This window comes from Antennarius striatus, chromosome 4 (assembly GCF_040054535.1).
Source record: "Antennarius striatus isolate MH-2024 chromosome 4, ASM4005453v1, whole genome shotgun sequence".
Classification (NCBI taxonomy): Eukaryota; Metazoa; Chordata; class Actinopteri; order Lophiiformes; family Antennariidae; genus Antennarius; species Antennarius striatus.
In genome coordinates, this window is record NC_090779.1 from 22814603 (window position 1) to 22840487 (window position 25885).

Genomic DNA, 25885 nt, shown 5'->3' on the forward strand with positions numbered 1-25885 from the left:
CTATCTCCTTTATGACTTTTTTTTTACACGGGGGTTTTGTAAACAATTTTTAAACGGTATGATGTCATTTGCATGCTGCACCAGTAGGTGGCGACAAAACCATGGAAATCGACACTGCAGGATAAGATCTCACTTGTATTTCAATGCCCATCCACATTCTTGCACAGCAGCTTAACAGCCTTGCGAGTCATAGGTCAGATGCCGATGGCGAGAAGAGGCGGGGTACACCCCGGATGAGATACCAGCTCTTCTACAAATCTACATAATGTCATAAACTCATTAGCGACCGCAGCAGTTGGCAGGAAGTGGAGAGAGCATGCATGAAGCAACACGGAGGAATTGAGTTTCCCCCGTTCACATGGCAACGGTGTGGAAGCGTTTTCACAAGATGAGACTGAAGCTTTTTGAAAAGTATTTCTTCAGGCTCCCAGAATGCCGTTCTTGTGTAACAGCTGTTGCATGAACAGCTCTAAAGTGCACATAAATGCTCCAGTAACTAGAATATTATCCTGAAATGGGTCATTATGGTATGGTGTATGAGATTTCAGATTAAAGGATAACATAAAGCAAATCCATCACAGTGATGCTGCATCACTTCCTGTAAGTAGAAACTGTAGAAGCTGCAGAAACTAGCCAGGACCCAGAGGTGGGTCAGGCTATAAACTTGGTTTTGAGCCAATGAATTTATCTTTACAGCTTTTCTACGATGTGCGCTTTATGGATAAAGTCGTGAAGCTGGTTTCGCTCAAGGATCAGCGTAGTCAGCTGTCGTAAAGGTGTAAAGCCGCCGTTAGACACGGCAGGTCACCTGACCTCCAGCCTCAGGCCTCCCCAGGACTCGTGTTGGAGCCTTTATCTCCTGTGTTTGGAGAGTGGGAGGAGGCTGATGTCTTGATAAGGATTAGAGCGGGACATAATGCCAGTATAACCTCAGCCCCGAATGCAGCTTCAGGTAGAACAGGTTTCAGAAAACACACCTGTTGATACGAACCCGGCCGACCTGCATGCAGGTGAGAAAGGGGCGGGGCTGCAGGTGTCTTTCCAAGATTAGGCTCAAATTCTCACAGTCCGGCGACAGCGAGGCACTCCTGTCAACGATGGAAACCTCTTGCTGTTTCTGTGTCATCGCCGCCGTCATCTTCATCTTCACTCTACTGAGGTGGCTGGGGGCGGGGAACGGTGTCGCATCCTGGACCCTGGTCGGGGCCCTCGCTGGGGCCTCCCTCTATTTCGTTCTGCCTCCAGGAGTCTGTGGTGCGGTTCTCCTGGGCTGGAGCTTCATCCTGATCCACCAGACTGACCGGAGAGCTGAGATGCTGCCTGTGGGGAACAGGGCGGTCCTTGTCACAGGTGAGACCCCCGCCCCCCCCCAGGCTGGTGCCTGTTCCGGCTGTGGTCCGGTTGGTCCGGATCAACAGTTTCAAGGTGCAACACTACTTTCGATATCTACAGGTAACTAAAACCTGCTTCGCAAGAGTTCAGCTTGTGGGACAGTCGTGTCAAAGGTAGAACATAAAGCATTCCTTCAACCAATAAAACATCCATCAGTCTGGTTTATTGGTTACGACGGTCGAGGAGCAGCTTATGTCTGCAGACGAAGCTGCAGCAACACAAATGTTTACGACTAGTTTTAATAGTGGTTGAAGAGAACAGGTCACAACGCCCGGAAATCTGTGACCCAATGAGAGCAGAGGGGTAATCAGCCAATCAGCATCAGCTGTGTGCTTCTGTATCCGCCTGAAAATGCTGAGTCAGACCCTGTAGGGTCGAATCTGATCCAGGATCTGTAGGTGGAGTCTGATCCAGAACATGTAGGTGGAGTCTGACCCAGAACCTGTAGGTGGAGTCTGGTCCAGAACCTGTAGGTGGAGTCTGGTCCAGAACATGTAGGTGGAGTGTGATCCAGAACATGTAGGTGGAGTCTGACCCAGAAGTGTTGTTAAAATGAAGCAGAACATAGAGATCTAGAATCTGATTGGACGAAGTTAAACGTGACCATTGCTGTCTGCTTTCCTAATAAGTTGGTTTTGTTTAAACTTTCCTCATGCTTCTGCATTGAACCAAGACTGAGGGGAAGGGCTGAGTTGTGGTTCCATCTCCCTGTGACAGCTTTAGCTCATGGTGGAGGTAACCTGTTCTCCTGTTTCCTCCACTCCCAGGTTGTGATTCGGGCTTCGGACACACCCTGGCGAAGCGTCTGAGTGGGATGGGGGTGATGGTGTTTGCTGGTGTGCTGGATGTGAACGGACCTGGAGCTCAACAGCTGAGAGAACGAGCGTCGAAAAACCTCCAAGTCCTGCAGCTGGACGTGACTGACGACTCCCAGATAGAGGCGGCGCACCGTTACGTCCAAGCCCAGGTGGGCCACACAGGTAAGACCGAAGAGCGGATCCAGGTGTCCAGAACCTGGGTCCCGCAGAGCCGATGGACGAGAGGTTGATCTAAGACCTTTAAACTGATTGAGTCTGAGTTTATTGAACAAGGATCGACGGTTCTGATCCCATCTGGATTCTGGGGGTCGTGTTGCGTCCCTGCAGGTTTGTGGGGTTTGGTGAATAATGCGGGAGTCCTCCAGTGTCCCATGGATGCAGAGCTGCAGCCGATCTCCAACTACAGACTCTGTCTGGATGTCAACTTCCTGGGTGCCGTGAAGATGTGCCAGGTCTTCCTCCCTCTGTTGAGGCGTTCCAAAGGACGAGTGGTCAACGTGTCCAGCATGTCAGGTAGGTCCAGACCAGGATCAGCATTGGAATTCCAGGAAAAGCTTGAAAACCTTCCTTGCCATTCCCCAACAGAAGAGGTCTTTGCCATCAGGTGTCCTCCATGTAAACGCAGTTCCTACCCAGGAAGCTCAAATGTAATCTGTCCATAGAGAGGACCCATCCGTCATGTTTAAGGTATAAACGATGAGGTTTTCAATTCCGGGTCACATGTTCCCTTCCAGGTGTGGTACCCTTCCCTTTATTCGCTGCTTACGGATCCTCAAAGGCAGCGCTGAGCATTTTCACTCAGGTGCTGAGGCTGGAGTTATCGCTGTGGGGCGTCAAGGTGGTCCTCATTGAACCTTCAGGCTTCAGAACAAGTAGGTCTACCTGTCCAGGTAACATTCATGACAGAAATGTGTTTTATTTCTCTGAAGTCAAGTCTTTTTGACGTCTTCTCTTCGTCAGATCTCTTCGGGTCGGACGAAGACGTCGCCCGCTACAAAACCAACATCCTCACAACTGTTGCTTCAGGCGCCAGAGAGGATTATGGAGATGAGTATCTCTTGTCCTTCTCCAGGAGACTGTCCGCAATGCCCCACGAGATGACGGCGGACTTGTCTCCTGTGGTGGACGACCTGTGTCACGGCCTGTTGTCGGTTCATCCCAAACCTCACTACGCCCCAGGGAAAAAGGGATGGTTCCTCCCATTCCTCCACCGCTGCTGTCCCACCACAGTGTTTGATGGAATCATTGTGAGGACCCTGAAACACAACACAGACTGTAAACCAGCTGGAATCAGCAGCACCTGAAGGTCGCCAGGCTCAGATCCAGTTCCTCTGATGAAAGTTATTTAAAAGGGAACGAGAACATCCTGCAGACAGCTAAGCATCCTTCACTAAGGTCACTTCATGTGGTCTGAAAACGTACATCTGGACGTCAAAACAACAGTTCAGTCATCTCCTCCTTGCCTCCATAGCGACGGACAGGTGACGCTTCTCAGTAAAACACAGTGACGGTTTTACAACACCAACAGTGGTATAAAAAAGTTTGGGCACCGCAGAAAGTTTCAGTTATTTGCATTTATAAAACATCAGGTGTTTGAATCAGCAGCTTCATTTTCATCTAAAAAAAAACCAGACAGTAATGTTTCAGACGTGAAACCAGTTTTGGACTCAGAGAAGATGTGCAACATGCAAAATACAAGTATAACAGGTGCAAAAATTTGGGCCTATTTTTTATTCTGTTGATTTGAACACCTGTAACTTCTTAGCTCTTGTTAATGGGAACACAGGCGTGGCTTGTTGAGCTCATCAAGCCCAGAACCTCACAGACAGATGCAGCCAATCATGACAGAAGGTATTTAAGGTGACCGATGGCAGGTTGTTCCTCTTTGAATCTCCTGTGAAGAATGGCAACATGGAGGCGTCAAAACAACCTGAAAGAAAAGACTGTTCAACATTGTGGTTTAAGGGGAGGAAACAAACAACTAGCTCAGAGATTTCAGCTTTCAGTTTCTACTGTGAGGAAATAGAAGACCAGAAACACAATTCTTAACAACGCCAGAAGTGGCAGACCAACAAAAATATTAGTTATCGGCAGATTCTTGTGAAAAATGTTCAAGAATCGGTAAAATTTAAGTTGTGTCAGGGCTGGATACTTCAACTAAACAACAAAACACTGTTCAAATTCTACTAAAGCATTCATGCAGAGGAACTAGTAGATCATTCTGTAACCGCAATCTCAGTCCCCAGATTGAATATTATTGAAAATCTGGTGTCATTTAAAGCGGGTTGTTCATGCTGGTAACCATCAAACCAACTGAACTGGAAATGTTTGGTCAAAATAGAGCTGTCAATAATACCTTGCGCCAAAATCCAGGCTCTCAATTGAAGCTATAGGAAGTATTTATTTAGAGGCTGTTATTTCTGCTAAAGGAGGCTCTATGATTTTTTTTTTTCTGTTGGGGTGTCCACATTTTTGCATGTGTTCAATTTCATTTAAATGCATTTTGAATGTCTTCCGTTAGTCCAATGAACCTGGTTTCACGTCTGAAATATTGCAGTGTTCATCGGTTTTTTTGATAAATGGAAATGGAGTTGCTGATAAAAACACCAAGTGATTTAGAAAAGAGTCTAAACCATCTTTTCCCCCTCCCCTTCTTTTATATTCTGTTGGTACCATTGGGAAACTTAAATGAAGGTTAATCTGAGTCTGTCGAGTTTAATTTGTTGAAAATTTCATACTGACTCGAAATGTTTGGAGCAGAAATCTTCCTCAAAGACTCGGTCTACTCCTGGCATTTCATGCCAGAATTATTTTACTGTGAAGCTCCAATGATGTTTGAAGAAAAATGTCCCAATTAGAAAAGTGGTGACTGAATAAAGGCATGATCTTCATTGTTAGATGGATTGCTCCTTTAAACTTGATGTGAAGTCGGTTCATTTAGTTTTGGCTTCTTTCAGGTCACAGGATGTTATTAGAACGTTAGCAGCTGTGATAATATCATTGAACATGTGTTGAAAAGCTTTTGATCTCTGTTGCTGCAACAGGACAGAAATATTACATGATGAAAAGAGCCACTTATTAGATTCTGTGTGAAGATGCTTCCACATTCAGTAACGATAAAACAAAAAACATTATGCATGTTTGATGGAGTTTAATGTTCTAGATATTAATTTTCACATGTGTTCAGAGGATGAAACTTGCACCTGTATTCTTAACCGTTTTCTCCATTGAGTCTGGAGGTAATTCAAACATCTGTCAGCGATGAGCATCATTCACAAAATGTTTAACTGCTGCTCCAATAGAAAAGCAAAGAAACCAGAAACGAGATGTGACAACACTGAGCTGTGTATTTAAAGTTTTCCTAATTCATCTTGCACAAACTTCAGGAAAAAAGTTTGTTAACATTTAAAAAAGATTCTTGTATTCATAAAAAAACAAAACAGATGTATAACATCCAATAGGCCTTAAAACGCTGCGCATTACACATGAACAGTCAGAGGTTTCACTGAGTCGCTACGAAAGAGTCCATCACACGGAGGATTCAGGCCTGAGGCTTCAGAAAGACTCTCTTTGTGCTGCTTTCTTCAGGAGCTTCTTCTGCTGCTCTCTGACGCTTCTTTTGAAACTTCTTCTTCATGCTTTCAACTAAACTCTCGTACCTGAAAAAGAAGAAAGTCAGAAAAAAAATGTTGATATAAATTTATGTTTTAAGCAAAAATGAATGTTCTAACAAGAGAGTGTTAAAATTAAAACCAACTCCATTGAATCATCAGATTGTACCTCAGAGCCATTTCTTCATCTGTGATGTCTGTTTGCATCTGGCTGATATCCTCTTCTTCTTTCTCCTCTTTATCCTTTGGATTCATCAGAACCATCAGTTTCTGCGACAAACAATGAACAAGTCAGCATTTAAAGGACACTTATTTGTTCAAAAGTATAGTTTCTATGCTGCACCAGTGAAGTCAAACACTGATACCATCACATATGTGTTTACAGGACAAAACTTGTATGTAAATAAAATACTGCAGCAAAGTTTGACAGCAAACATTAACATGTTTGGGCTCTAGATTCATCAGCAGCTGCAGACTGTGCTGTCATTCAGGCCAACACAAAGAAGACACCAGAACATTTTGATTTTGTAGTTTCTGATATATAGAAGGAAAATGCATAAACACCAAAATATGGAGAAAAAAAATCTGACATTTTCACAGAGGACGTGGTGCATTAATGGATTAAAACACACCTCAACCTCTGGATTGAAACCCTTGAATGAGATGCGACCATATTTCAGGTCCTCACAGGGAACAAAACTCTTCTCCTCTATGATCAAGCTCCTAAAACAGGGAGGAAGATGGAACATTAGACTCGTCTCTCAGTACGAGGGAATATTAACGACAGCCTCTCACACACTCCAAAGCTTCTGGTACTAGACAGCATAACAGAGCACCTAATTAACTGAACAATTAAAGTATAACTTGGTTCTCTTTGGTGTTCAGTCTCTTACTAAAATTGTTTTTTTCTTTTTCCTGTTTATTTCTACACCTAATCTGAACTGAATAGAGAATCAACACAGCACTGGTATCTATACATGGAATAAAACTACTAAATATGAAATAGTAGCCAGAAAAGCTATTTAATAAAGATTTAATGGATGAAGAGATAATATAGACTCTTTAGCAATTATACATTTGCAATATTCAAAATAATTAAGGAAATTAAAAATTCTTTTGAAATATATAAATCAAATGGTAATGCAATTTTTAACACGTGAGTAAATAACATGTAAATGTGTTGGAAAAAATGAAAGATATAAGATAATCCATGAACTGGAGAAGCTTCTCTGGGTGGAAAGTCACCAGATAGTCTAGAAATGAAGTTTAACTCGGTGTGTAAAGTTTATGATTGATGAAATCCAGACAGAAACATATTTAAAGGAAGCATTTGTTCTCCAGAGAGTGACACCCACTCTTTAGCTTTGAGCTCCGGCAGGTCTAGATACCAGTGTTCATCACTGATGATTCTCTTCTCATCTTCCTCCAACTGCTTCTTCGTCTCTTCATTCAGGCCCCTCTGCATGAACTGAGAAAACAGGAGAGATCACAGCTTCACCAGCAATAACATTTTTCTATAGAGTAGAAAAATACGGACAAAACTGACTATTTCCTTCTCAATCACAGAACCGCACTAAAACCTGCATTTATGTTTAAGTAGATTCAAGTGGGCAAAACTAGTCAGGTTTTTTTTAAATATATATACAGCATATAATTACTCATTTTAATTTGCTGGATTACTTTTTCAATTAAAAACGGTCTCAAACTTAACATAAATTAATGCAGTAATATCAATGTTGATCACAGTAAATGTGTCGAAAACACATGAGATTTATAATAATCTAACTTCAGAATGAGAGGTAAAGACAGCTAATTCACGGCTAGCATCGCTTCTGGTTTATCAGCTTCACTTACCTTCATTCGCAAGAGGTTTTTAGACAGTTTCATGGAGTCGTTTGCCATTTTTAAAATGTTTAATACGACAAACTGAGCCACAGATAGCTTTAGCAGCTAGCTACAACAGCCACCACGCAGTTTCTCACAAATAAGTCAACAATAGTCAAATGTCGAGAACATCGTAGCAGCTAGCCAGTCCAGCTAATCTATCGTCGATTTCGCTATTGATGAAGAAGAAGGGGAAGAAGAGAAAGACGAGGAAGAGTAAGAATTGGCCAATTTATGAAAACAACAGCGCAGCACGCTTGATATATAAACTTTTTGGTCTCTATACATCTATGAAGTCAAAATGAATTAAGCAGTCGGTAAACCAAGTTGAGGCTAAAACTCAGCCAGAAGCAGTAGAATATCGAGCAGATGAACCTATATCTGATCTACATTAGATCCAGTTAATATTTAAAAAAAAATAAAACACACAATATGGTCTGACTTCCCAAAATAACAAAGGTACTTACATTTCAATAAGTGACACCTGCGCTATTTTGTTATATATTTAGCTAAAATCATGGCGAGCCGTAGTTCCCCAGACAGAAGAAATCGAGTAACGGGCAAGTTTGCTGTCTGTGCATCCAATATTTTTTGAATGGATTACAGTCCATGATTTTTCTTTGTATTTAATTGTCACATTATGGCAAAATTAAGTGTACAAACTCTCTAAATGTAATCCATTATTACTATTACTAAAAAGAGGCTTCCTATTTCCTTTTACCACGCTGTCTTATATCCATCTTTATTGACTGCTATGGACGTGTTTGGTTTGTGCGCTTCTACAGAGATGTTTCACCTCATGATAATTGTTCTTTCGAAAGCACTTCGTGCCAATTGCGTGTGATTTATAAATATAATTGTTTATTTTCATTGAGTCACAGTGAAAACACACAGTAATAATAATATCTATCGCACTTCAGGTTTGTATAGGTGTTAACTGTTTTCATTTAGTCCTTTTTGAGTTTTTAAAAAAACTATTATTATTTCTGTTTTCAATTTCATCCAGTTGTCATTTTGACCGGCTGTATTGTCCATTCAAATGCTATGTTATACATTTGTGAGGAAGACTCTCCTCTGGACACTGAGGCTGCAGTTCTTTTGACACTCCAGAGCCACAACAGCGGAGTAAGAAATTCGTTATCAGTGCTTTTTCTGACCAGAAACTTTACTCATTAATTTGAAATCGTCAAAAAAGGACATACTTGTTTGTCTGACTTTGTTTAACTTTGTGTATTTTTCATAGATTTGTTAAAAAAAAAACACTCATAGGAATAACAAAATTAACCTCATTTATATGTGCGAAGTTACTGAAGTAGTCCGGTGCATCAGTACTACTGTCCCTTTCAGTAGGTTGTGTTTGTCCTGGGGTGAATCGAAGACCGCTAATGTGAAGACAAAAATTACAATTACATGCTCGGTTGTCCATGTTTTAGAGATTGTGAGTTTGCAGTAAAACACAACAGGATTGTGGCTGAAGATATTTTAATTTTCACTCTCTATATTGAGCTGACTTAATATCGTCGGGATTAAAGATATCCCCAATTCCCTGTTTGTGTCATCATTAGACTTTTATTAGATTTTATGTGTGGCTGGTTTCTGGGTCTACAGGACCGACCGTTGATCCTCAACATCAGGGGTCTCCAAACTTTTTCCTTTAAGGGCCACATGACTTTTCCCTTCTCTGATGGGGGGCCGGGGTCAGTTCTGAACAGCAATCGCAGGGGTGCCTACATGTAAACATTTATTGTCTTCTGGAAAGTTGAGGGTTAAATCTACTGGTCAAAACCAAGAAGAAGGTTCAAACATTTTCAAATAAAGCATAAGGTAGTCCAGTTAAATTGTGCAGGTAGTAAAAAAGTTTTTTTTGAAGCGTGAATTGTTCTTGAAGTCGTCCTCGTCCTCCCATCAGGGCAGCACGGTGGCGCAGCGGTAACGCTGTCGCCTCACAGCCAGGAGGTCTGGGGTTCAAATCCCACTGATGGTCTCTCTGTGAGGAGTTTGCATGTTCTCCACGTGTCCGGTGGGTCTAAAAACATGCACATAGCTGAGTTCAAATGTTCATAGATATGTTCTCTCACCCTCCTTCATGGGTATGAAGGAGGGTGAGAGGACACACCCAGGTTGTCTTTGTAGTGGGGAATTGGTTGTTAACCAGGTTACAGAAACATTTTGGTCGTGTTTCCTCCGCCTGTGAACCCCATAAATACAAGTTCCGAACCAATTCATGGAAGCTAAAGGTTTAGCTCAGAGAGATGAGGAGGAACTCAAATCTGAGGTTATGGGTTCAAATCCCAGCTTCTGCCTTTAGATTTTCTCCAGAGTGTTGTGAATAATAAATAGAACATCCAACCACTTCCTGTGTGTAGAGTCAGGTAGCTCAGTCTGTTAAGGTGCTGTGCATGTGTGCAGAAATTATAGGATCAAATCCCATTCCTTCCATCATTTTTCAGGCTGTTTCCTGAATGACGAAGACAAATACACACGGAGAAAAGGTCTGAGCGTGAAGGAATCGGTAGCGTGATGGGTTAGCCTGTAACAATGAGCAATTGGTTCTATATTCAAGTCCCAACCCAACGCTGCAGGTTCTGGATCAAAACTGTGTCTCGCAGTAACGGGGCCGGGAGGGGGCCGTGTCCCCTCCTGGTCTTCTGGAGGTATAGAATGATGGGGTTATGAAGCCCTTAGCCAGAAACAGCTGATATTTTGCTGCTGTCATGAACATGAATTGACTTTTAGTGAAAGATGACGTTCAACATCTTCTGGTTTGTAGGTAATCATTCTTGCTGTAAACACTGCTGAACCAGAAGCTGCTGATATTTTACTAACATGAAGTAACACCTAGTAGTATACTGAGTGAACAGGATGCAGACACTATTTATGAATTACAGTAGATAACCAAAGAACATTCTCTGGGATCTTCACAGAAAAAATGGCCTTGGACATTAACCTTCTGTTGGACTGACCGACCCTTCTGTCGGGTCCAGGAGGCTCGTAGACACTCTGTTTGCATCTCTCTCTCTCATCAACTGCCCCTGTGAAAACCACAACCAAGTTAAGAAAACCAACTAACAGTTAACATAAAAACATTTTATAAACCAAAGATTATTTTAAATCCCAGGACAGGGTAAAAGTTTTCAAAATTTACAAAAGGGCCAAAGGATGCTGCTCAAACAAAGGAATAGAACCAAGAGGATCGCTGAATTTGTAAAGTGAAAGTGGAAAACCCCCACAGTCATTTAATTACAGTTGTACAAATAAAGTGGGGAGCAGCACCCCTACTACAATTGTGTCAGCATTAGGATTTTATAATAGTAAAATCCTAATGCTGACACAATCCAGTACCTGCCTGCAATTTGCAGGTGACTAACTTGGCCCACTCTTCCACAATGTGGTCACAAAGTTGGTTAAAACATCGCATCTCGCAGGAGCAAATGAGGCAGACTGTCCGTGAGGAAACAGCCCCCCCCATTTGAACAGCTGAAGAGTATTTGAGGGCTCCAGCCCTGATTGAGGATCTGGGATTGGAGCGCTCCATTGACAACATGCTGCACCAATCAGGAGCCGGGGATGGAACAGGTGGAGTGGGAGGAGCCAGGACTGAAGGGTGGTGAAGCATTGAGAGGAGGGAAGCAAACAGAAACACACACACGCCCATCCCCATACTGTTTCAGCTTCTATTCCTTTGGATGAGTTACAGTTATTGACTAATCTGTGTTGAAAATGGAGCAACGACGTGATGTTGGTAAATTTAACAAGTAAAACTTTGTGCCTGAACGAGGCAGTTTTTATTCTTATGATGTTCATCCACATGATTTTATTCAGCTTTATGAACTCATTTCACTTCTGATGTTATAAATGACATTGAATAGATTGACTATCGTACCAGGTTCACATGTTGGTGCAGATTCTACTCTACAAAGTGACCCTCAGAGGTCATCAGATGAGCTGATGCCGGCCTCCATCGCCTCCATCAGGTAAAGGCACGGATCACTAACTCCTTTAGGGAACGCGATGACACCTCCCCCCTCTCAACATCTTTTGTTCGGATCAGCTCCTCCTGTAACTGGGCCACAGGACGTCCCAGTTCATACCCAACATCCACCAGTAGGCCCAGTAGGGCAGCTCTGTACTGTTTCAGTCCGTACCGTCTCACTGGCGGCAGCGCTCTCTGAGCGGCGCCAAATGCTTGTTCTGGTTCCTTCAGGTCCCGGTAACAGACCGCCATGGCACACAGGGTGGGTACAATCAGGGTGGGCCTTTGCCACGGTAACAGCTTCTCCTCAATCTCTAAAATGTTCTCGAGCTGCTCCAAAGCCAGCCGGAACTGTCCCGCTCGCAGGAGAGTGTGAGCTCGCTTCTGTTCCTGCTCAGTGAAGAATTTTGGGAAGTGAGGCGAACGTCGGACGCAGCGGATGGCGTACAGTTTAGCCAGGTAGTCCTGCAGGGAGAGGCGTCGCTCCGAGATGATTTCTGGACTGAAGTTCCCCGTCAGGAGTTTTCGGGGGAGAACCACCTCCTCCAGCTCCTCGTCGAACTCCTCCAGAAGTTTGTGGTGGAAGCAGGAGAAGTCGCTGTAACGGCGCTCTACAAACACACGACGGGAATCGAAGCTACCTGAACGCATCACGACAACCTGATACACCTGCAGACAGACAGGAGACATCCAGACATGATGACTGTCTTCTTCAGGGAGCTGCTGCTGCTAGATGGGTTTCATTCACTGTCATCTCACCACATATTTATGCACTGTTTGTTCAACAATACGACTGGATGGGATTTCGAACAGCAGCCTGACGGGCCGCTCTCTCTGCTTCACCTCCCTCCAGTTCTGCTGCAGCTCCTTGGTGGTTAAACAGGAGCAACTGGGAGGGTTGCCTGTGAAGACAGAGGTAAAGAAACAGTTCATCTCTGAGCGTCTTCAGAGCAAAGACCTGAGAGTGGCTTCAATCTGTAGTAAAGTGAGAACCTGGATCCACAGGTGTCGGGTCTGTCAGGTCACGCTGAGGTTCTGGTTCTGTCATAGCAGCTAAACAGCTGATCCGCATGGAAAATATGAAGTCCAGATTTAATTAATGACCCCCCCCCCCCAGGGGTTTTAAACTCACAAACTATCCTGGAACCCTGTTGCAGTACAGTAGGATTGAAAACCTCAATAAATACTTCATTTCATAATAATAGTCCTTCACACCGATTATGAAATCTGAAACCAGTCGAATCTAAAGTGGTATTTCATTACGGCATGTCTAAACAGAAAAATGTCTAATTATTACAGTACAGTTTAAACTTTTTTTTGTGAGTTTTGTGAGTCGGCCGGAACCACGTACCTGATCAATCCACACGACGTGATGTGTTTATGACAGATGAAGCAGGACTCATGGTGTGGAAAGAACACCCTACAGAGGAATTAACATCAGTTTGTTTCAAACAATGCACAGATAAAGCAGTAGAAAGTGAAACTCTGGAACGCCTTTAGCATGAATGTATAAAAAGTGTGACTGCGCCAAAAGACGAAGAGGAAGTCAGTGTTTGAGATTTGTGAAAGAGAAAGGTGAAGAGGAAGTGACAGGAAATAGCAGTTTAGACTTTTGGGCGTTAAATGTGGTAACATCGAGTTAGGGTTTGTTTTATGGTTCTAGCAGAAACAGGAACAGGTGGGTGGTGTGTGCCGCAGCAGAGTGTCACTTACCCTAGAAGTACCCCAGTCTTCTAAAGTCACCCCAGAAGTACCCTGGCATGATCTTCTCAACCCAGGAGACAGTTACTGTAAACCACATGGTGCGTTCAAGTTCCTCTCTGCTTCTGTTGGGTGGAGACTCGTCAGCGTCTCACATGGTGTTCATCATCCTCCCACCTGGGGGTGCTGCTCACACACACTGCTACTCAATTTCATTTTCATCAGAGGGTTTGAATCTTAGATCAGAACATCCATTCATCCAACCTGGATCAAAACAAATCTAGTGATTTTTATCATTGATCCAGTTATTTCAGTTTGCCTCCTTGTTTTTTTTTTTTTTCTAATTTCTAAGGAAATATGTTGAACATTAAAAAAAAAATCACATGTATAAAGTTTATCTGTCAGTATGGTGTAGGTACAGATAAATAAACCAGATCTACTTGATTTCAATATGCTTGTTGTGCATGAGATCATGAGGTTTTAGAAACCCCTCGAAATAACTCCAACTTTCAACCAAGTTTCTTTAGACATTTGATATTTATTAGTTTTTACAGTCAGGAAAATCTAATAAAAGTGTTTGAAGCAAACAAACCAGATTTCATGAGTAGAAAATAAAGGCACTTAACTTACACCTGCTCCATAAAATAGCTTTTGGGGTTTTTTTTGTACAGATATTTACAACCTTCTGCTCACTAAAGGTGGAGGAGAAACACGAAGATAACATGACCGTAGTAATCACATTACTAATATCAAAGTCAGTCTGTTAATGATAGATGACACATGTTGAAGAAGAGGGCCTGATTGTCACACTGCTAGTATAACCTGAACCTCTCCAGCTCCTCCTTTCTGTGCAGTTCAGTTGTGTCCCTGGACACGCTAACAGATTTTGCACAATTACATTTCCATTTCTATTTTTACACTTTCATCCATTATTATTATTTTTTTAAACAGTTTGCATAAATCTGTTGCAGTTGGAATCTGTTTCACTGAGATGGTTTTCTGACATTAGGACAAACTTCATGCAGTCAGAGCTGAAGGGGTTAAAGAGCCATCAACTAGATCATCAGTCTAGCATCGTTGGTATGAATGTGTTTAAGAAAAGGAAGTTAAATAAAAATGTTTCTGTTACTTCTTCACACCTTCACTTCATTCGAATTGACACATTTTAATATGAAAATAAAATATTGAATATGATTTTAATGACTGTTCCTTTGGTACAACTCCAGTAACAAACCATTTGATTTGATGGGGGTGATCTAAACCATTACAGGCCCACAATGCACTGTTCATGACTCAAGATGGGCTGCATCTACAGTTCACTACCAGCAGAGGGCACCAAGCCCCGGTGGAGGTGAGCTCCATTACAGATTTGTTTAGCAAAGCAAAGTGTGTTAGGGGGAAAATGAAGCGTGGCTTCACGGGGGACAAAGAGGGGTGAGCTCTCAGAGAAAAACATCTGGTGTCTCATTAAATATAATACTAAAATTAATAAGGAACAAACCCTTTTTGTTATTTTAACACAACATAAATTAGTCGATCACATTTTCAGGTTGTTCTGGATGATGCCAATATCAACAACAGAGCTGCTGTTAGCTAATGTTAGCTAACAACAGGAATTAGATGGGGGGGACTAAAGTTAGCTCGGAGCTAAAGAGGAGTCAGAGTGACAACAATACTAATGTGAACCCACCATTTGTGGCTAGCTGGACTGGTTGGCTACAAAGGTTTCTACAGGGCAGTGACCTCTGACCCTGACTCGGATCTACTCACTATATTCTGAGCCAATGACACACCAGACTTCATCATGTGATGACTTCATCACAGCTAGTGTGTAATTACACCGGCACCATAGCTTATGGTTGTGTTTCATGTGTCTTCCCTAGTCCTCACAGGTACAGAAAGACAAACGTGTGTGTGTGTGTGTGTGTGTGTGTGTGTCCGCACACGTGTGTGTTTGCATGGCCTCAGTGGGAGGAGCTGCGGTCATTGGCCACGTCCTGTAGACGGCGGAGGAGGGCGGAGTGGTTGTCAGGACAAACCCTCTTAGGGGACGCCTCCGGCTCCAGGGGCATGCTGCGCTTCCTGGTTGGGGTCTCTCCTGTCCGGATCATGCTGTTGATTTCCTGCAGGCGCTAAAGGGTCAGAGGTCACAGGTCAGAGGCCACAGACCAAAAGTAGAAATTCCACACTGTGTGTATTTTTAACAATAACCTATTTGTTTTCTCTGTAACTGTTTTATCATAAATGATGGTAGCAGGTTTATTCTCTCTGGTGATCATGTACAGTAAAGATTACTGTGTGTGTGTGTGTGTGTGTGGGGGGGGGGGTTCTCACATTGGGGGGGCTGCTGCAGATATAGTAGTGAATCTTGTCTCGAGGGGTGGTTGGCGTGGGGGCGGAGCCCGTCTTATGAGGTGAGATGTAGATGGAGTGTTTGCTGGACAGAAGCATCCGACGGGGGGAGCCCGTCCTCAGGGTGGGGTACGGACAGAGGGGCGGGGACTCCACCTGCACAGATTCAAGACAGGTTCATTTGAAGAAAAAGAGCAGCAGAGACGTAATTACTGTATTAAAAGAACAGGAAACAACCCCCCCCCATTTGAAGAAAATTTTAGAAAACCAACATACATGACTTCATTCAGTTCTATTACGTCCAGGGCTGCAAAAGGTTATTAATTACAACTCAGTTGGCTCAGATGTGGTTGATGCTAACCCTTTTAGCTTATGTGCACCAGTGGGATTTAATCCACAGAGTGTAAATGATGCGTTTTCGGACCAGTCTGTGTTATTATGATTACGTATTAACCAGTTCTGTGCTGGTAAACTGATCAGACGATCACACCTACCCCTGCAGACGACAAGCAAGCGGAGTACTGCAGAGCAAAGTCTCTCATCTGTTTGATGTAAACGTTGTTGTAGAAGTGGATCAGGTCTCCTCGCTCCTCCTCGCCATCGCCTGCGCCTGAGGACGGGGAATTATTGTTGGTGGGGATAGTGGGGGTCGTGGGGGTGCTGCCCGGCTGGGGGGTGGGTAAGGTGCTACTGGAACGAATAGGAAGCGGACTGATATCCCCACCTGCAGGGGGAGAGGGGTGAATGAAAGGGGAGAACACATGATGAATAAAATGTGTTTATCAATCAGATCCTACGTTGATTCTTGAAAGACAGAAGAAAATGTTCAAACACACAAGAGAAAAACGAAGAAGAAAACAGAAAATGTCAACAAGAGCCACCACTAGAGGGCGTCCTCCTATTGGAGGAAGCCCCAGGTCAGACCTTCAGGTCTGAGGGCCATGATGGAAAGCGTCAGTCTGGATCACAGCTGGGGTTTCCTTACCGACATCCTGGCTGCTGTCAGACGAAACATGTTTGTTGGCATCACTGCTGCCAGAGAGACGGCGCCTCCGTCCAGAGATCAGCACGCTCCTGTACACCTGAGACACACACAAACACACACACACTTTGTAAAATGTCATGATGTTTTTTATTTTTTCATAATTTAGGGGGTTTGAGGCTTTTTTACAAGGCTGGAATGGATTAAAATGATTTTAGTTCTTCTAAATGGGGAAATATTGTTTGACTTACGAGCTCAAACTTATATCTAAAGGTCCTACTGTATTGCATTATTACATTTTATGTACTGCTCACCAGTTAGAGGTTAAAAATGTGTTTGTTGTCAGATAATCTGGTGCAGGTCTGTGGATTAGTAATTTAACATACAGTAAATCAGGTACGAGGTTCACCCCACACTGGAAGAGGCTCTTACGTTGCTGCTGGCCTGAGGCTGAGTGCGGTAACACTTCATGATGTTTTGGAAGTACTTGTCTTCTTTGGTCACCTGAAGGCACCAAACAGGTACATTAACCTCAAGGGGATCAAACAGGATTGGAGGGATTTTCTCTCACGCACACGGACCTTCGCCATGACATAAACGGCACACATGAGGAGCTGGTCCAGGTGACGGTCCATCATCAGGTCGGTGCAGTGCACCAGAGAATGCTCAAAACACGTCCAGATCTTCCTCCTCAGCTCAGACGAAATGTCCAGTTTGGCACAAAGATCTCGGAGGCGCACACTGGCCAGGTGGTACACCTGTGACCGGGTGAAAACACAACCTCATTGGTTAAGTCTATATAAACTGCCTTGTCGTGATCGATGAACGTGTCTGAGTCAGCATATTAGAGTTCAAATATGAAGATTTTTCCTGCTTCCTCCGTGGTTTGACAGATGTAACACTGCCCCCTAGTGGAAACACATTCGAGCTCCGGTCTGCTGATCCCTGACTTGCTGCTCCATCCCAGCGACGCCTATCAGCTCCACCTGTAATTGGCTGCTTTGTATTAACCCATGAAGGACAGCAGGGCGTTGTACCTTTCTGAAGAACAGCGACAGCGAGCCTTTCCTCAGGGGGCTGCTGTGAGTTTTAGCCGCTGGTTTGGCACCAGCTGATTGGACGGTGCCAGACAGAGTCTGAGCTGACAACGGCTGCAGCGTGGCTCCGCCCTGTCCGGTCATGCTCACTTGGACCGGGAAGAAGGTGATGCCTCCGCTCTCGTTGGCGATACCTGCAGAGGTCAGAGGTCAGTGAACCTCATCGTCATCATTCATAGATCACGTTTAGTCACCAGCCTCTCACCCCGCACAGGGATGGTGACCGTTTGCCCGTTGTCGGCGGTCATGGTGGCGGTTCCTACGGTGACCACAGTCTGTCCAGCTGGGATGGTGGCGACGAGGTTGGACTGACCGGGCTTGACGACGGCGGCCGGCACCGCATTGGTGGTGCTGGTGGAGGAGGCTCCAGGCTCGCCCTCCATCGGGTCGACAAACAGACGGCGGCGTCCCGCACTGCTGGGCGGAGAGCTGTAGCGGTCCAGGAGGGTGGTAGGGGAGGGGGACACACCTGGGGGGGGGCATGATATTCATATTTACAGACAGATGAAGGTAAAGGTGGGTACAGACAGGTGAGTGTAAGGACAAGGAAGCTACAGACACACCTTTGACAGTGCTGCTGGAGTTGAGGTCCGGTCTGTGGTTTGTGGGCGTGACAGGAACGCCCCCTGAGACGCTCTCGTCATTTTGTTCCAGGTACTGAGGAGGCATCACCTGAAACACACAGAGCCAGATCGTATCACTGGGACAAACAGTGTTTTTAATATTAAAGAAGAAATCCTATAGAAGCTAACTAGCATAGCTTAAATAGCTAAAGACTTCCTGTCACATGTGTATTAGAATCGATTTGATTTCGTTTCTGGACCTGCTGGCAAGCCGGAACGCAGTCCTTGACCCCACGGAGGCTCTCCCACAGGGGGGAGTCACTGGTCCAGGCCAGACTCTCCAGGATCTGCTCCTCAACCTGGTTCAGATGTTTCACCACCGCTCGAAACAGACCCTGCTCCGCCCGCACCAACACCTCTATCACCTGCACACACACACACGCACGCAAGCACGCACACGCTGCTTTTACTTTAGTTATTATTTTTCCTATTGATTCAAAAAATAAGAATGTGTATTTCTGAGGGAAGTTTGTACAACAATGTAATCCTGCAAACAGAAAAGCAAATCATTTTGTTTTGTTTTGTGTTTTTGCAGTCAGAAATGTCTCAATTAAAACCCATTTCTTCATAATCGGCTCCTTCCTTTTGATTCTGACATCATATCATCAAGTGTTACTTTATGGTTTACTTTTCAACTTTGTGCTTTGTCATGATTTTATTGGATGAATAAAAATGAGTCAGCATCATTATAAATTAAACATAAACGTTAGCCACCAAGCTGCTGTCGTTTGTGTTTCATTTACTCAGAGCTGAAGTTGAACCGATCGGTCGTATTGATACCTTGTAGAAGTGATATGCCGGCAGCTGAAAGATGGTGATTAGGTTGGGGAAATCGCCTGGAGGTCTGTAAGAGAAGATGACGATCTCCAGAGAGCAGATGAGGAGAGAGCGGTGGAAGATGTCCTGCTCCAGGATGCACTGCAGTAAAGTCGCAGTAATAAGTGACGCCATCCAATCATTCCACGTGTTTCTCTAAGTGTTCGTAAAGAACTAGATTAGTTTAAAGCTGAGGAGGGCAGTCCTCACCGACAGGTCAGCGTCTCCTAGGATCATCTTTTCTCTCTCAATGATGGACTCCAGGATCCTGTAGTAGAGCGCCTCAGCCAGGTGGAAGTACTTCACTGCCATTTCTACCAGGAGGATACTACAGTTAGCACTAAGTAGGAGGACATCCGTATTTTTTGTAGGACTGTGTGTGGCCTACCTTTCCCCATCCCCCTGCTCTCCAGCTCACTACCGTCAAAATGTTGACAGAAGAGCTCAAACATGGAATTCAGGCGCTCACTGATGACATCACTGGGATCTCTGGCACAGGCCCTGCAGGTACACAGCATGTGTTCATCAGCAGCAGTTGTTTTAATATTAGTATGGGGAGGGTTCATAAATGTTTAAATTACCGTAAATAATAAAATAAATAGTTCATCGCGGAATTGTTTTTTGCGAATGGTCATGGAACGCATTAACCGCAAGTAACGATGGATTACTGTACACGGGGTACTGTGAGCTGAAAAAATGTGTTAAAACATCGAATTCCCTGATCCACTGAGGCCAGATGGGACGTGGACATCTGTGACATCATCACAAATTAGTTAATGATCTCCCGGAGTGAAAGGAATGTGTGTTTAATGAGCCTGAAGGTCTGGGCCTATCAGTGAAGAGTCTCAGTGATATGACAGCACCGGCTGCAGATCCAAAAAAACACACACCTGAGCGTTTCCACTAGCTTAGCACTCGGGCCCTGTTTGGTCCCTGACAGGAGGGTGTGGAGCCGCCCGACGCTCTTCAGGGCGGTGGAGACAGGAGATGCCCAACTGTTCTCCTGGATGTACTTCCTGCTCGTCAGAGGAGTGGAGACCTTCAGAGCTGAGGCCTGATGACAAGAAGGAACAACTTAGTCCTTACTGTACTATCTATTTATTTTACTGTACATTTTTATAACATTTCATTTACATTACATTTATATTTTTTCATTATTTTTTGTATAATAATTTTTATTTAGACAGGACAGATGACCACTACGGCCCATTTCATTATTATTTTCTGTGTTTAGTCATGTTTAACAGCTGGAACTGGAGGTGGAAGCCGACTGTCTCACAGTGAGGCTCTTGTGAAGCCTGCTGGTGGCGCTGTCCTGGTTCTCCACCCCCTCACACAGGCACGGCCCCGGGGTCCCGATGTCCTCAAACGCCCCGTCACCAATGAAAATCCTCTCGTCCAGGCTGCCGGTGGCCAGAACGTGTTCTTCATAGACCCGACTGAGAGATAAACTGGGAACACAACATCACACATAAGATAACACCACAGAAAATAAAGTATAACAGTAGAGACAAAAGATGACGAGAGCATGAAGCTGTTATAGGAGAGTAGAATAAGTTCTGGTTGTTAAAGAAAGGTGAAAAAAAGAGAGACTTTTAATTCGACCCCTCAGGTAGAAAACGCCCTGGAATGTGGAATAAAACCTGGTTCTACTCTAACATTTCTTCACAGGAGGTTTTTCTTAGCAGATTATAAATCTGTGATCACGTCAGGAAATATAACAGCAACGTGTGAAAACAAGAAACTCACAAACTGTCTCCAAAGTTCATGGGATCCAGAAAGCCGGTCAGACCGTCCTCTTTCCCTCTGAGAATCTGGAGGACAACGAGATAACAAGCAGTCAATAACTCTATCAATCCATCAGTCTATCAAAAAAAAAAAATCAATCAGCTATCAGTCAAACAGTCCAGGTTCACACAGTGAAATATCTTAAAGGAGCTGTCCTCCTGAAATCCTGAGGTATCATCATCAGTTCAGTCGGATAAAAATGTTGTGTGTGAAAACACTACATTTATGTGTTATTTTGTTCATGCTTATATAATCACATATTAACCCTTTGTTACCCTGTGTTGGTCCTCACGGCTGGTTTATGTTGCACTCTAAATTCTTTATCTTACATAAGTCACACACCCACATACACGTGTCACAAATGATTTGCTGTTGGATTATCTGTAATCTAACAGGTTTTCTCTAAAACAGCAAATCATTTGTCCAGACTCAGGTTCAGATCAGGTCCAAACTCATCATTTTTACATGGGTGTCAGAGGTCACAACGCCACATCTGTACAAAGGATACATGGAAAATACACTCACTCCTCTCAATCAGCCTGCTGCTTGTGTGAACGGAGTCCAAAGCTCTTGAATACAATTACAAAACCAAATCTTAAGTGTTTATTCTCAATTGAGTGTTAGTGATTCCCTCCTTATTCAGCAGAAGGACATTTTCTACAACATATGCAGGAGCTGAACCGTACATCACTAGTGTGTAACCAGCAGGGCGTGCTGTTTTGTGATGTCGGCGCTTCTGATGCAGCATTTAATGTAAATCCTGCAGCGCTGACTTCAGCGGGATTTCTTGGTCGACGGTCATAAACATTTGAACGTGTGCAAACGAACAGGCGTGTGAACGGAAGCGCGTCTCACCCTCTTGTGGAACAGTTTCTTGATGAAAGGTTTCCAGAAATGTTCTTTGACTCCTTTGGCCTCCAGCACCAGACCATCATGCAGCTCACACAGCTCCTCTATGAAGCACAGTGGAGCGGAGGCCGGCCTGTAGTCCTTACTGCTGAAGTCCTCTGGTAGACCTGGAAAACATCGGACACCTCAGATCAGCTGATCTGCGTCGCTGATCTCTGATCAGACAAACAACCGTCTGTGAAACAGTTTGGACGCTGTCTGACATGATCCCTCCTGCTGCCTGTCAGTCTGATTGGACCTGATCTTAAAAGTTGCTATAAAGCAGAGATGTTCTTGTGGGCTCTGAGCTAACAATGGTTGCTAAAGCTATTGGTTTTCTGGGTCTTAACATGAAAAGAAAGTTTTCTTCCTGTCTGATACGGTTTGGAGTGGAATCGTTTTTCATGTTGAGGCGGGAGACAGGAGCTTCCTCCTCTACACTAAATATCCTGTTTGGAGACGGAGGTGGAGGAAACACCAGGTGTGAGCAGGAAGTGAAAAAGCGCTGAGAAACTCTGCTGCAGCTCATTTTAACGTCGATCTGTTGAACAGCCAGAGCTGAATGTTTGATTTATTTTTTGTGTTTGACTCAGGACGGTTCGCAGCCGAGTAGCAGACTTCCTTTAATTCAATGACTCCTTATGTCGTTGAGTATGAACAAATTCATCTTCAGTTTTTTTTACGAACAACAATTAGAAAAAAGTTTTTTTCAGCAATACTTATTTCTAGTTTAATATAAACATGATTTTAAAGCTGTAAAATTGTCCTGCCCCACCCCCCCCCCCAAATGATCTTCAGCGCATCATGGGGCAGAGGGACAGTCAGAGTTATAAGACAACAGAGAAACGTGTTGTCTGTTCCATTCTCCAGACAACATGGAGAAAGTTGAGCAGGTACCTCTGAAGTTCGGGTTGAGCAGCTCTTTCCTGGCGTTACACATCAGAGCGTTAGTGAAGACGAGGTCCAGAGCGCACAGCAGCAAATGGTACGAGTTCACCAGGTCGTCGCTGATCATCGGGAAGTTCCCTGAACAGGATGGAAGAGACGGGACGGTTAATGCCGCCCTCACCAGGAAGAGTCTCTACGCAGCTTCAAATCGTGAAGAATGGGTAAACCCTCACCTTTAGCGTGGACAAACAGAACCCAGCAGAAGTTGAAGACCTCAGTCACAGTGCAAGGATGACGCCTGGAATAAGAAAAGAAGAAACTTTTCATTTCTATAATCTTTAGATCATTTATAGTCTTTATCAACTATTTTCAGTCAGACAAAAAAAACTCCAAGTTCAGAGACTATTGTTGATTTTTCCTTGACTTGCTTGACTAATCGATATCAGTTTACTGTTTGATTGACGGGTTCTGGATCTGAATGATAACAGACAATGCCCCTGACCAGCAGCTCCTATGCGTTAAAGTATCTCACCTCTGCTTGCGGTTACGGTGAACTCGCGGCGGCTCCTCTGTCGGGGCCTTGAAGATGGATCTGAAGATGGGAACGTATTTCTTGAAGATGACGGCCGACACGGTGAAATTTCTCTCTAGCTTGTTAGTGGTCTGACGGAACTCCTGCGGCAGGTCAGCCATGTCCTGCCACTTCTTCATCTTACTGAAGAACTCTATGAGGCTGCAGAGGAGGAGAGGAAACCACGCAGTCAGCATGTGCATCTACTGGTCACATGATCTGCAGGTGAGACACAGGTGCGTTGTAGGCCTACCTCATCTCAGAGCATCGCAGAATTCTAGTCAGAGAGACGTAGTTCCCCTCTGAGGTGCCTTTTCCCACCGTTGGGACTGAAGACCTGCAGGCAACATACAGGGCACAGGCCAACCAGTGCAGCTCACTGCCCTGTAACCGGGGGAGGACCAGAGGGAGATGGGAGTCGGGTGAAGGGGGAGGAGAGGAGAGACAGGAGTTAGGATAGTAGGAAAGAGGAGGACAGAGGAGTCAAAGGGAAAGTAGGAAATAAGAGGTGAGACGGAGTGATAGCAGGGGAGAAGAGGGGAAAAAAGGTTCAGGTGAAATAATAAGTTCATTTTTGCATTATTTAATATTAATTAACATTACAATTATTAATACACCAGAACCATCCTGCTACTACGTTCCATTTCTCCATTGGTTTTTATTTAACAATGTTGATTAATATATAACCCTATAAATAATATATATATATATAAACAGAAATATTTTATTCAAGAATAAAAACGAAACTTCTCATTACTTATTTATATATTACTTGGGCAGATGGATGCATCCTTTAAGTACATACGTCTGTGTGCGTATAAATCACCTCTCAAATGAAAAGTTTGTTTACATCAAACAATATTAAGCAAATACGTCACAACGGTACTTGAACACAGGACTCAGTAGTAACTGTGCAACAGGATGACTTCAGGTTCCAGTTTCTCTATTAATAAAGTCAGATTTCATCATCAGTCTGGGGGGGTGGACAGAAATCCTCCCCTTTAGCGGCTATCAGCTGGTCCGCTTTATATCAATGTCATTTTTTATACTGTTTTTATATTTTAATTCAATTTTATACTGTTTAGATTTTATTTTATACTGTTTATATTTTAATACTGTAATATTTTTAAATTTTATACTGTTTATATTTTTAGTTATAGTTTAGTATATAAGTCCTGTTAGTGCTGCATGTGCCTGTCTGTTAGTGTAATGTATGTCTTGTGGTATGTCCTGTGATGTCAGTGTTTCCTTTTCTCCTGGTGTTTATCCAGTATTATTTGTTAAGTAATGCCTGAGCAGTGGATATATGCAATTTCCTCCGGGATTAATAAAGTATCTATCTATCTATCTATCTATCTATAACAGCTACTACGGTTGTTGTTATTGTGTCATAACGTGTCTTATGTTACATCATTCTAATATGGTAGCTATGCCTTAATCTCTTTTGCACGATCGTTATATTTATTGAACAAAATTTGTTTTTTTTTGTGTGCTTTAATTTGTTTAAACAGCCATTTTATCAAAATTTTAATTGATGTTTTTATTCATTCATAAACTGACATGAAGGCGACTGAAGCTACAGTTGCTAGCTCAGACTGTAGCTGAACCTAGCTAGCTAACGTGACAGTAAACGGGGTCTCTCTTGGAAAGCAGCGCCAGGAAGAAGCAGAATAAAGACATAAACATTAATGTAATGGATCAATCTTACCTCAAGTGTGAAATTTCTGCTGATGTTTTCGTAGGTTTTCCAGCCCTCGGTGCTCGCCTCCTCGTCCATATTTAAAGCCCGACACAGATCCTCATACCCGGTTCGAGCTCTCTGCATTAAATCGTCCTCGTCGCTCATTTTACGCCTTACTGAATAAATTCACTGATTAAAAGGAAGGTTTAGTAGGAAAACAACATCTATAATAGCAAAAAACGAGTTTACGCAACTGTTTGTGCATAACAGTGTTATAAACGTACTGCAAGGAAAACAGCTCCGAACGGCGAGACGATTTAAATGTCCTTTGACAACTACGACGCGTAGCCGTCACGTACGGAACACCGAGATAAGCGGCTGGACGCCATTTTTTCTGCGTTATCTTACGTGGAGAATACCGAGCTGTAACTCGCGTTGCCCCGCCCACAACATGTGCGTTAGCGACGTGATTGGGCGTGTCCTCTGTCAGTCAAAATACTACTACTTCCTGTTTTTGTTTTTAACGGTCGTTCGACAGAACGACTGCATGAGAATGATCTGAAACGGTCTCAAAGCGTTTTGTTCAAAGCAAGAATCATGAAATAAATTTAAATAAGTACTGGTTCAGGTTTACACACGTCTTTAGATTTTAAAAATGCACTACTGTATTTTTACTATCAAATACTGAGCTTTACAAGGACCAGAAGTTGGCTAAACTTAACTTTTTTAAGACGTCAAATGAAAGAAATAAACTGAGCACCACAAAAAAATCCAGATCTGTACCCTGATACTTTTAAAATTGACATAGTTACTTATTTTA

The 25885-nt window shown here is 43.5% G+C and overlaps 4 protein-coding genes across 5 annotated transcripts; 1 reads left to right on the forward strand and 3 right to left on the reverse strand.

The window, feature by feature from the left end:
* The first annotated feature begins 51 nt into the window (after nt 1-51).
* hsd17b2 (hydroxysteroid (17-beta) dehydrogenase 2) lies at nt 52-5055 on the forward strand. The gene is made up of 5 exons (XM_068312239.1): nt 52-1350; nt 2160-2372; nt 2538-2723; nt 2945-3082; nt 3171-5055. The coding sequence occupies exons 1-5, from the start codon at nt 1005-1007 to the stop codon at nt 3512-3514; spliced, it is 1227 nt and encodes a 408-aa protein (XP_068168340.1). The 5' UTR covers nt 52-1004; the 3' UTR covers nt 3515-5055.
* A 193-nt stretch (nt 5056-5248) lies between these two features.
* Nucleotides 5249-7825, reverse strand: mphosph6 (M-phase phosphoprotein 6). Its single transcript, XM_068312240.1, has 5 exons — nt 7676-7825; nt 7177-7289; nt 6454-6544; nt 5991-6091; nt 5249-5869 (listed from the first exon to the last, which is right to left on the reverse strand). The coding sequence occupies exons 1-5, from the start codon at nt 7721-7723 to the stop codon at nt 5752-5754; spliced, it is 471 nt and encodes a 156-aa protein (XP_068168341.1). The 5' UTR covers nt 7724-7825; the 3' UTR covers nt 5249-5751.
* Nucleotides 7826-11464: 3639 nt separating this feature from the next.
* On the reverse strand, nt 11465-13759 carry snx20 (sorting nexin 20). Of its 2 annotated transcripts, none has more exons than XM_068312834.1 (5): nt 13392-13759; nt 13030-13098; nt 12672-12739; nt 12438-12580; nt 11465-12347 (listed from the first exon to the last, which is right to left on the reverse strand). In XM_068312834.1, the coding sequence occupies exons 3-5, from the start codon at nt 12724-12726 to the stop codon at nt 11676-11678; spliced, it is 870 nt and encodes a 289-aa protein (XP_068168935.1). In that variant the 5' UTR covers nt 12727-12739; nt 13030-13098; nt 13392-13759; the 3' UTR covers nt 11465-11675. The 2 variants fall into 2 exon arrangements, with proteins under 2 accessions (XP_068168935.1, XP_068168934.1); XM_068312833.1 differs by having other exon boundaries at nt 12672-12826.
* Nucleotides 13760-13897: 138 nt separating this feature from the next.
* rbl2 (retinoblastoma-like 2 (p130)) lies at nt 13898-25408 on the reverse strand. The gene is made up of 22 exons (XM_068312832.1): nt 25093-25408; nt 23638-23768; nt 23346-23546; nt 23047-23111; nt 22823-22951; nt 21893-22053; nt 20999-21063; nt 20529-20700; nt 20140-20303; nt 19638-19750; nt 19460-19563; nt 19214-19351; nt 18634-18798; nt 18374-18482; nt 18016-18279; nt 17751-17944; nt 17295-17471; nt 17146-17217; nt 16717-16813; nt 16226-16455; nt 15714-15887; nt 13898-15511 (listed from the first exon to the last, which is right to left on the reverse strand). The coding sequence occupies exons 1-22, from the start codon at nt 25228-25230 to the stop codon at nt 15344-15346; spliced, it is 3231 nt and encodes a 1076-aa protein (XP_068168933.1). The 5' UTR covers nt 25231-25408; the 3' UTR covers nt 13898-15343.
* Between the last annotated feature and the right edge of the window lie 477 nt (nt 25409-25885).